Source organism: Vespa crabro, chromosome 6, assembly GCF_910589235.1.
Source record: "Vespa crabro chromosome 6, iyVesCrab1.2, whole genome shotgun sequence".
NCBI classification, from domain to species: Eukaryota; Metazoa; Arthropoda; class Insecta; order Hymenoptera; family Vespidae; genus Vespa; species Vespa crabro.
Genome location: NC_060960.1, coordinates 906,123 through 917,837, shown reverse-complemented (window position 1 = coordinate 917,837; position 11,715 = coordinate 906,123). Strand labels below are relative to the sequence as shown.

General features: G+C 25.8%; 1 protein-coding gene and 1 long non-coding RNA gene across 2 annotated transcripts; both read right to left on the bottom strand.

Annotated features, from left to right (window-relative positions):
- Positions 1–126: 126 nt before the first annotated feature.
- Positions 127–5,925, bottom strand: LOC124424914 (SWI/SNF-related matrix-associated actin-dependent regulator of chromatin subfamily A containing DEAD/H box 1 homolog). Its single transcript, XM_046964515.1, has 12 exons — positions 5,679–5,925; positions 5,171–5,373; positions 4,916–5,103; positions 4,607–4,835; positions 4,206–4,539; positions 3,839–4,113; positions 3,628–3,765; positions 3,207–3,527; positions 2,839–3,140; positions 2,504–2,716; positions 2,270–2,376; positions 127–2,209 (listed from the first exon to the last, which is right to left on the bottom strand). Exons 1-12 carry the CDS (start codon positions 5,779–5,781, stop codon positions 2,049–2,051), a joined length of 2,574 nt encoding a protein of 857 aa, XP_046820471.1. The 5' UTR covers positions 5,782–5,925; the 3' UTR covers positions 127–2,048.
- Positions 5,926–10,608: 4,683 nt separating this feature from the next.
- On the bottom strand, positions 10,609–11,713 carry LOC124424915. Its single transcript, XR_006942387.1, has 2 exons — positions 11,586–11,713; positions 10,609–11,455 (listed from the first exon to the last, which is right to left on the bottom strand). It is a non-coding gene; the product is annotated as an uncharacterized LOC124424915 (long non-coding RNA).
- Between the last annotated feature and the right edge of the window lie 2 nt (positions 11,714–11,715).

Sequence of the window (11,715 nt, the reverse complement as noted above, 5' to 3'; positions counted from 1 at the left end):
CAATAAAAGAGATAATAAGATTTGTTATTATAATACTACGATTTTTTTTTACGACAGAACTGTTAATAAATAAATAGTGGTATTCAATAGTTCTTTCATACATTTGCTGAAGGAATTTAACATTAAATTAGAAACATGCATTTTCATTAGTTTTATTAAAAATACAATATACAATGAAACGAACATATATTTATTTATTCAGACGATCAGATAAAATATCATCAGTTAGACATTGTTGAAAATTCCATATCCGGGTAATGTTATCAGTAACAAAGAATCTATTGAATTCTTATTGTTTAATGAGAAGTAGAATATAATTGATTTTCCGAAGGTAGAATTAATTACTCTTACATATTATTTCACTTTTATTATTCAGATAATTTAATTCAAATAATTGCGCCAATTAATAGGTCGGAATGGTCGTAAGCAATATGGCGACATCCGACAAAGAATCATTTTTGCTGGCACTATATAAATAAAATATTTTATATTCTTATGAAGATATTTTAATCTTTTTGCGATTTAACATTACTTTTCGTTGATTAGAAAATATTAGAAATGTTAGGTAAGATAAGAAAAAGTTCAGTAACATATTTCTTTTTACGCATAAAGTCAATCGAAAATCGATTTATATATAAATATGGACTATTTATTATAATTACAATATGAAACAGTTATTTGTACTTCATAATTATGTCTTAATAAAATTTTTTTTCCAAAATTGAATTAATATTAGATTTTAACATAGTTTCATAAATCACAGTTAATTAAAGAAAGTAAGATTACGTTCGTATTTTTTTAAATGCAGGTATGATAAACCCTTATATAGCGTGTAATATTTAATTATTCATCGCTAGTGTCTATACATGAGTATCCATGTATTTGGTTTGAGACTTTTAAAAAATAATGTGAATAATACAAAACTCTTAAAATACAAATTAATTGCTACATAATTTTTAACTTAAGTTGAAAATTACTTGTTATTAAAAATATTTAAAATTGAATTTATACTATTTATGATATTATTCATTGTAATTTAATAATTATATACAATATAAGCTAAAAATGATATAGAAAATGATCTTCTATAATGAATTTATTTAGAATATCAATAAAAAAATGTTATATTACGTACGGTAGATGGAGGGTAACTTTCCAAAATTATTATATATTTTTTCTCTTTTTATCCGTATTATCATACATTTTTATCGAAATAAAATAAATAATGCAAGTATATTTTTCTTAAATTGCATAAACAGTTAAATCTTGATGAATGTAAATAGCAAATGTAAATATAATAAAAATTAAAAAGTAATTAGATAAAAAATAAAATAATAGCAGCATGTGTTTTTTAAATATCTGAAAATTATAGAAGTTTTAATATATTTACTCTTTCATTATTCATATAGATTATTATACCGATTATTTGAGTACAGTAATCAAGGCAGTGGTAGGTAGCTATGGAAACAAGTCAGAGTACAAAAATTGTATCATAATGGTCCCATGTTCAGATGTACGTATGCATTTACTTATTACTTTTTCTATTATGTACCTACATTTCATTGAAATATGCTAAAAATATAATGCATACAAAAATTCGTATACTATTAAAATTGCAATACAGCTGCCATATTATTTGATGAATAAGAATTTTATTAAAAGTTTAATATTTGTTATTGTAGATTAAAAAACATAAATAAGATAGAATACCTAAGATTAATTTGATGAAAAATTATAGGTATACCTTGTCGATAAAAAAAAAAAAAAAAAAAAAAAAAATATTTGTCTACTTTTTTTAAGTAGATTTCTTGTGTTTCCAATGATAACACAAATTCATATTTTTATGTAAATAAGAAAATTATTATAAACATTCCTGGAAAGCTACCCTACAAAAGTGTATTATAGAAATTAAATAATATATATAAATTCTATAAGTGACATTGTGTTGATACAAAATGCATTGATATAAATATGCCTCTTCTTTGATGTGCGTTGATACATTGCCTTTTATAAATTATTATTCTGTTCCATACAGAAAAACGTATTAATCAAAATTCTATATCACTGTCTGCTTGATTTTCTACAAGTTCGCTGTGTATTTTATTAGAATTTTTTGTTGGTGATAATGATAATGATCTATTGTGTGGATCCAGTCCAAGTGTCATTTTTAATAATTTTAGAACACTTTTTTTATCTGTATTTTCTCCTTCTGTGAAAAAGTTCATGAATTAAATTTAATATAATAAAATATTTATTAATTTTAACATACCTTCACTACCAGTAAGCTGTTGCTCAAGATTAAGTTTTTCTTGAGCTATTTCATACATGCCTTCCTCTATAGTTTCTTGCCCCAAAAGTCTTAGTATACGTACGGGTCTAAAAATAAATTGCACATTGTTTGATTCTAAATATTTCATATATAACAAATTTAATATCGATGCTTTATAATTTCTCTTTCAAATCATATAACAAAATATATACATATAATTAATAAAATACATACTTTTCTTGACCCACTCTATGACAACGGTCTTCTGCCTGTTTATCATTATATGGGTTAAAATCTATATCATGAATTATAACGGTATCAGCAGCTGTTAGATTAATACCTAGTCCACCTGCTTTTGTAGATAATAAGAATACAAATATACTATTGTCTTCTGTGTATTCATTTATAAGAGACTGTCTTTCCGTTACAGGTGTACTTCCATCCATTCTGCAATTAGAAAATAAAAATATTTCATATAAATGGAAAAATATGTTAAATTAGTAAAATAGAATGTAATGAAAGGATTTATTTGTATTCGTTATTATAAGTTGCATATTTGATTTGTTAACCTTAAATATCTGTGTCCTCTAATAGTTAAATATTCTTCCAAAATATCTAATACCATTGTAAACTGACTAAAAATCAATACTCTGTGATTATTTTCTTTTAAATTTTGTAGGAGTTCATCTAGTTTTTTTAATTTGCCAGCTTCGGGTATAAATTCTTGTGGTAATCCAAATCCACCCAAACTTTTATATATTCGTGTTAACTGATTTATTTGATAATCAGACATCCAAAACAAATCTTCAAATACGTAATCTGGATTTTTTTGTTTATATCCAGGCTCTGCAGCTAATTTTTTTGCTATATTCTGAAAAATATAATATAATAATATAATATTATGTGAAATGTATATAAATAATGGCAAATTGTTTACCTTAAGCTGTGATTCTTTATAATAATCTCGAACTAAGAGTGGATGATTTGCAAGTTTCCTTAGTTGCATCATCATACCAACTCCATTCACTTCAGCGCTTTCATTAGCTTCAACAGAGAATTTCTCAACTAAATTTTTATACATACGATCTTGCTTCTTGGTCAAAGTGCATCGTATCACTTCGTCCGTTTTTTCAGGTAAATCGCAAAGAACCTCTGATTTAAGTCGCCGAAGGACAAAAGGGCGCATTATTTGTTTTGCATTTTTAACTTGTTGTTGTTCAAACAAGGGTTGTTTATTTGTTTTGTCTGATGACATTTTCTGAAATATATTATATAATATGCAGACATATCGTTTCCACGTTTATGTTACTTTTTATAGTCTAGAATAATAATGATCTTTTTACATTTCTATTACTTACAGAATTCTTTGAAAATAAACTTTTTATGTCTGCTTGTTTGCCAGCAAACAAAGAAGGCATTACAAATATCAAAAGAGACATCAATTCCAGTAAATTATTCTGTAATGGGGTACCAGTTAAAAGAATACGATGTTTAGCCTATAAAAAAAGATAAATAAATTTTATGCGATGGAAGATTTAAAAATAGTCAATCAGGGTTTTTTATACATACATTAATTCTAACCAGATTTTCATATCTAATAGTACTCATATTTTTAAGCATATGAGCTTCATCAAAAACTACATAATGTATTGGCATAACACGAAATAATCTACGCTCTTCTGGAGTACTACTGATCAAATTATAAGTAGTTAATAAAACATCTACATCATCAAGATCACCATTTCGCCATGACATTCTCATTTCTTTACGTTCATCTTGAGAACCATAATATTGAACAACTTTTAAACCAGGTGACCATCTTTCTAATTCATTACACCAATTTTCTGAAAATACATATGATAATAATAACAAAATATTTTATTAGGCATAATTGATAAAGAAAGTAAATTGTTTGTAAGTATTAATTGTTTATTACCCATTGTTGAGCTTGGAACAACTATTAAATGAGGTCCATCCTTTTCATCGTTAAGTCCTGCTTCATTTAGATATGTAAGAAAAGCTATTACTTGAACAGTTTTTCCTAATCCCATTTCATCTGCAAGTATACCATTTACATTTTGAGCGTGCATAACTGCAAGCCAATTTAAACCAATCATTTGATATGGCGCTAATGTTAATCTCGGTGACAATCCTCTTGGTTGCTGTTTTATAGTAGATGCACCAGCAGCAACTGCTTTTTCCAGATTTGTAGACAAACGAATGCATTTTTTCATAAGAGATTCTATTACTTGTCTTGTAGCCAATAATTCCTATTACGTAACAAAAATTATCACTGTAGTAGTTCAATTAAGAATGTGTAATGAAATATAAATGTACCTGAGTTGAATTTAAAAGTTCTGTATCCAAATACTTATTATTTTGAAATTTCAAAACCAGATCTCTCCAATTTTCAAATGGCCTTGCTTCCATTACCGCTTCTGCTCTTTTTTGAGAACATTGTGGTATCAAAAGCAATTCAGAAAGTAGTGCAGTTCGCATGAATTCCAGAACTGCTTTTTTATCATGAGTTAAATCATTTGAAATTTCTGCATCCGAATCGTCATCACTAAAAGAATTTTTTTTAATTTTTTATTCTTGAACTGTAACAAGAATCAAATATGAAATTTCAGTTAAATGGCTTTGTACCTATTAAATACTTTGTCCTTATATTTTACTTCATCTGAATCTACATCGGCATCTTCAACATTTAATTTTCTACGCTTTTTATAGCTACTTTTACTGGATCCTTTTAAACTTCGTTTTCTGTTTTTTTTAACGATGTCTTCAGCTTCTTCGATATTCCAATTAACATTATTAAGTACTTCTTGTATATACTAAAAACAGATATGAATCAACAATATACAAACCTATTCCAATTAAAAGGTTTGAGATTATACATACAACTGTATCATTTTGTGGATATAATGTAGTTAAATATTTGAGTTTTACTTCCTTCTGTTTATCTTCAGATTCTTTTTCTATTTCTGAATTTGTAGCATTTACTTTGACAGGGCTTCCAATATCACTGTCACTATCTTCAATACGATTGACAGGTCTCCGGTGTGATTGTATGTCAGGAGTTACTAAATTACTGTCATCATCAGCTACAATAACAAATATTATATATATATCTTCTTTTGAATTTATTCAAAATACCATAAATATGGTTATATTGTGAAAATATAATAAAAATATTATACATAAGACACATTTGTTACAAAAAAAAATAATTATAAAAACAAGTTATATATCGTATGTTATGTCAAAATTTATATATAAGTTATTAATGATAATATACTTAATAATACTATATTTAAAAACTACTTTTATAATATTAAAAAACTAATATATTTATAATATTAAAGATAGAAGTACATAGAATTTAGAAAATAATTAGTTAATCTCTTACACATATTTATTCTTTTCACTTTCTTTTGAAAACGGAATTGCCGTAAGTTACCCAAGGGACTAGGATTACTTGAATCTGCTTTAGGTGAATTTGAATCTGACATTGTATCAAACAAAAGAGGAACACTGACAAAAAAACATTTTTATTCGCAACAGAGACAAAGTTAAAAGACTATTAAATATAAGATCGGAGACACTGCCATTTTCGACGACCCGCAAACAACAAAGTGTGCCATCTGTGACCGTCTTAGATCTTTCAAATTATATCCATGAACTACGGTTACTATGGGCTATATCTTCATCCAGTTTTAAAAATTGAAAATATCTCGCGAATTTTTTAACTGGTCATTTAACTTTTTGATAATTAAACTTGATATATTTCATTTAAAAATACATAAAACAATTAGCAAGCAAAAACTCTCGTATTTGATATCTTCTTTTTTCATTCGAAATTTATATTTTATAATAATATATAGGAAGATTTTTCTTTATCTATTGGTTTTATTTATAATGCGTTATATATTTTCATTTAAGGCTGTTCATCACCACTGGTTTTATAATGATTTACAACAGCAATGATTCCAAATATAATTCTTGATCGATTTCGATGAACAGTCTCATTTTAAAGATGAAGAGATAGTTTCCTCGAATTTTTAAGAAAGCTTTATTTTCTTTGAAAAAAATCATATCAAAAGATGTTTTTTTTTTCGAGAGTAGTTTATGCATAAAAATAAAAATTTTCCAAATATTCGGAAGAATTATCTCCTAAAATTTTCCTATCTTTTTATCTCCTATAAACTTTCTTCTTTAGAATGAAACCTTATTTATCAAAATCGGTCAAAAATTATATCTCAGCTTATTGTTGGCGTAAACGCTGTCATTTTCGTGAAAAAAAAATTTTGTATAGTGGCGCCACTTGAAATCTACGATGAAAGAGACTAAGCTACTACCTCTACTACTAATTTTCATATACACGCTTGAATAGTTATATTTATTTCCGTGAATTAGCCGATTGCTTATTGATGTCTGCATAAACTGATGCTCGGATTTTCTGACCCGTTTGATAAATAAAGAAATATATTTCCCAGAAGAAGCTACACTGATTCATTTGGTGATTTAATTGATTGTTTTATTAAAAATAATAATTAGTGAATACTTATCTATTATATATTACTTTAATAAAAATTAAAACATGAGTTCATTTCTACTCTATCTATGAGGCAGAAATCTACAGCGTTATTTTGTTGTTTTTTCACGTAAGACTAGTTTAGTACTTTATATTATTATTATTATTACTATTATTATAATAATAATAATAAGAAGAAATACATATATACTTAAATATTATATACATCATGTACATTCTATATTATATATGATGATAATCATTTATAATAATAAAAGAAGAAATAATATATTTAAAAGAATAAGATATATCTAGGGTTTGTTATACCCTATCTAGCCGCTAATGTCCCATAAAGATCTTTATTTTTCCCTTTAAGTACATTCCATGTATCACCTCACGTGATAATTTTCCACCTCTGCGAATTTTCACAAATCATGTCTTCGATAATTTAGATACCTCCATCCATAGATATATCTAATACTAAGGAAATACGACGACAAATATGAAGCGGTTTTATTTTTTTCTTCCGTTATTATTCGTTTTTATTACGTTTTTTATTTTTCTATTTTATTTTAATTTTTATTCTCTTATTGATTTTGCGAAAATGTTAATTTGTATGAAATTCTGTTATGAAATTGATATAAAGACAACATTCAATAATTAGTCATTAGGCAAATAAAATTGTATAATGTTTTTAATTATTATATGTATATTCATTTTAACAATATAAAGTATATATGTAGAAGTAGAGTCTAATTAATATTTTATTTTTACAATTGTACGATTACTAATCTAAATCAACAATCTTAGAATAGTTTAAACATTATAAAACTAATAACTCACCTCTTTAATATTAAATAATTTAATTTTATTCGTACACGCAATCGTAACATAAAAATTTTCAAGTTTAAATCATTGTAGCAAGTTATAAATAAAATAAGTACGTCAATAACTATGATAGTTTTTAAGTTAATTATCTTTCATATTTCGTAGTAATAAACATCAAAATATTTTCTTTCCATACGGCTAAACTTAAATAATTTATACTTTCTCTAATTTTATAATTATCTAAACATGTATAATGTGTACGAAATATGATAAACTAATATTCAAACAATAGCGCTTTTCACGGCTTGAAACATGCCTCAAATATAAAAATTTTAATTTAATATTTCGATAGACGCAAATTTTGAATTCAGAATCGTTGTTTTTATATAATACCAACAGAAACGAATTTTGGTAGTTTTTAGTATTCTTTTGCATTCTAATAAATAAACATCAAAATTTTTTCTTTCTATACGAGTAAGCTTAAATAATTTATAATTTCATTTATTTTACAATGTATGATGTCCATAAATTATAACTAATTAATATTTAAACAATAGTGCATTATCGCGAAGTAGAGTCGATATCGATCGCAATAAAAAATTAGTTTCTTATCTTCGTAAGAATTCTTCATTATCTTGGAGCAGGATGCCCATCGTGTATGCATCAACGATAACTTAAAATATGTTTTTGCATTAAGCATTTCTTTAATAATTTCAAGAACTCTATATTATACCAATGATAATAATAATTTTATTTTTATTTTTATATTTTAGAACATTTAATGCAATCGTGTGCAAAGCAATAAATCCAGTGTTCTATTGCTAAAATAAAAAGACAAGAATCGCAAAGTAAAAGTTGTGTTTATTGCATTAATCTAAGTTTAGTAGTTTAAATTAATTTTTAAGAACATCTGCATTTAAATCGATTTCATGCAAAGCAGTTAATTATAGAATCATTGTTCGTATAAATTTTTGTTTTTCTTTTTTAACAGTCATACAGATTCTATTTACATTATACAACAAAGATCCGCATGTTAAATTTATGTCTGTCTCATGACTAATTTATAGCTTATTAGAGTTAGTATATTACGGAAGATAATTTTAATATTATATAATATGCCTACATACTTCATGTTCGTTATAAAAAGCGAATGAGTATATTTGAATCACCTGAGAAGTTCTTAAATAATGAGTGCAAAAATTTAAAGTTCCTCCAATCATTCAATTATATCGAGAATGAAAAGTTCAAATTGACACGGATGATTGGTTATAATTAATTTGTAGAAGTTCATTAAGAGACGACCAGTAAATTTTCTTCGAAGATGAAGTTTCTAGTTTCTTATTTTTGATAGTATATACATTTATTTATTAAATCAGAATAGGGTCTTCTTTTATATAGTAGGGTCTTATTTTATACATGTTTATAATTATATTGCACTTGGAATATTTCACTGCATTTTTAAATATTTTTCTCTCGAAAATAGTGAAGAATTCAGTATTTTAGTCATCAGAATTCAAAATATCATGTGATAAGAAAAATATACATTATCATGGTGCTAATTCCTAGTAAATTAATTATATATGGATACATCGATATGCATAGATATTCATAAGTTCTAATAAAGAATGAACAAGAAGATATTCGCGATGAATAATCTTTGGATTACAAGCAAAATTGCATGATTTTTTATAATAATCACAGTAATTACTCATAAGAAAGAATATTTAAAGATTTTCCATTATATTTTTAGATAAAAATGAATTAAATATTTAATCAATTTTGTTGATAAAAGAACAATGAAGAACTCAATGAAATTATTGCTTTTACAAGAGAAAAGTTAAGTAGATATAGCTAAAAAACAAAAAGATTTGTAGAATCACAGTCCATAAACCCTAAGATAAGTTTTTCAAGATCCTTTTTAAACTCTAGGATCAATTTTTAGCTCAAGATTTTCAACAATTTATATACTATTTCTCGTTTTCCCCTTTCCTTATGTTTTTTACATCATCTTGTCTACACATGTTCTCAAATGTTATTTGTTAAGTGAAATATAGTTAGTATGGGTATAATCGTACAATTCATGTATGCGCGCATTAAGGTAATGAACTATACATCATTTTTTTATAAATTCTCTCTTAAATATACTTTATAAGTGAATTTTGAATGCATGTATTTATAACGATATACAAATTTTTTCACGTTGCAGAGTAATTATATTTGATGTGAAAATAATAAAATACTCGTATGCTATTAGTATGAGTACTGATATTTATTTTCTTAATTATATTATGTAATAATCATTAATTGCGACGATTGATTACAGCAAAATGGTATGTATTCCCTGGTATATAAGTGAAAAATGCAGTTGAGCTAAAGTGTCGATGAGAGACCCGTAGAGTGAATATGTTGGAATAAATGATTTGCTATTTTTTAAATATAGATTATAGACAGGCAAATACCATACTTTTCTGAACGAATATGTCAAATTTAATTTTAAGCAGGTAAGGCCCAGGCAAGATGCTGGATTGTGTCTGATATCACAATATTGTATTATAATATAATAAACATGTATTACAGATTAAAATATTATATTCATTACATTTTTTATTTTAATCCGATTTTCTTTTTCAGTATGAAACATGAATAATGTTAGTATATAAGATCATGCATTACAATAATTATCTGCTTGAACATCGAGTAAATATGTTTGTATGTATAGATATATATGTAGTCGATAGACTTTGAAAATACGTTGATTGCCCACGAACAAGGATAGCTAACGAAAAATGAAATGAATTTTTTAATTATTAAGAAAGAAAATCTCATAACGAAAAATGATAATATTTCAAAGAGAAAAGTGAAAGAAATGAAAAAATATTTGAGAGAAAATGAAAAAAATATGAAAAGTAAAATGTATTAAAATATAAGAATTAAATGATATATAATAAGCAGTTAAGAGTGTACAAAAAAGTCCGTATGTTGTTCAAAATGTTGTATTATCATAATTTGGAATATTACAATGGCGTGATAATACAAATAAATTGGATACTTTATTCGATAGTCAAAAATCAATTTTTCACTGAAGAAGTATCTCTTGACTGAAAGACAATAATTACTTTCCATGAAAAGAACAGGTTTTTTCTTTTTAGAGTTGCATTAGAGTTTTTACTTTCTTTCCATATTTTAGAATCAAAGATGATTCTAATTCTTTGTTATTAAGGCTGTTCGCTACCCCTGGTTTTTTAATGGTTTACGTATCAATGAGAACAGGTGTAATTCTCGATCGATTTTAATAAACAAGATCTTGTTTTAAAAACAAAGGTTTAATCTATGACGGTGTTTTAGCGAAGTTTTGAAAAAGCTTTATTTTCTTTGAAAAAAATCGTACTAAAAAATGGTATTCTTTCGAGAATTGTTAATGCATAAATAAAAAGCTTTTTCAAAACTCAGTCGGGACAGCACCGTAGACTAAACCTTCGTCTTTAAAATGAAATCTTGTTCATCAAAATTGATCGAGAATTACTTCTGTTCTCATTGTTGACGTAAATACTATTTTCGACATTTTTCGCGAAGAAAAAGTTTAGTATTGTGGCGCTCCTCGAAATTTGCGGCAAAGAAATGAAGTACCTTCACTACTGATTTTCATATCATGCTTGAATTCTGTGTTTTACATCCGTGAAGTAGCGATTGCTTGATTGATTGTTGCGTAAATAGCTAATGCTCAGATTTTTTTAACATTTCCAAACGCAAAAAAATGGGTTTTACGACACTAGCACGGAGAAGTTATTCACTCGATCATTTTAATGAACTTTAGTTAGATGATTCTATGGCAAAAATAAGGAATACATGTTATTAATAATGTCTAATTATTTGTGTCAATGAATCTGATTTCCTAAAATATTGTTAAATTCTAGAAAAATTTGTAGTTTAATAGATAATAATGAAATAATTTACTCTTTTTCTCCTTATTATTTGAAAATTTAGTAAGGTTTTACTATCCAATCTCATATTTATTTCCTCCATTGATGACTGAGGTGAATTTCGCGGTAATCTGTGCTAAACAGGATACAGCAGCAGTATAATT

What these genes read in the sequence shown, in the direction of transcription:
- LOC124424914 (XM_046964515.1), bottom strand. Translation starts at nt 5,781, where the DNA reads ATGTCAGATTCAAATTCACCTAAAGCAGATTCAAGTAATCCTAGTCCC. An exon ending in AGTGAAAAGAATAAATATGT is followed by an intron (nt 5,374 to 5,678) that starts GTAAGAGATTAA and finishes TTGTTATTGTAG; the next exon opens with CTGATGATGACAGTAATTTA. An exon ending in CATAGAGTGGGTCAAGAAAA is followed by an intron (nt 2,377 to 2,503) that starts GTATGTATTTTA and finishes ATTTATTTTTAG; the next exon opens with ACCCGTACGTATACTAAGAC.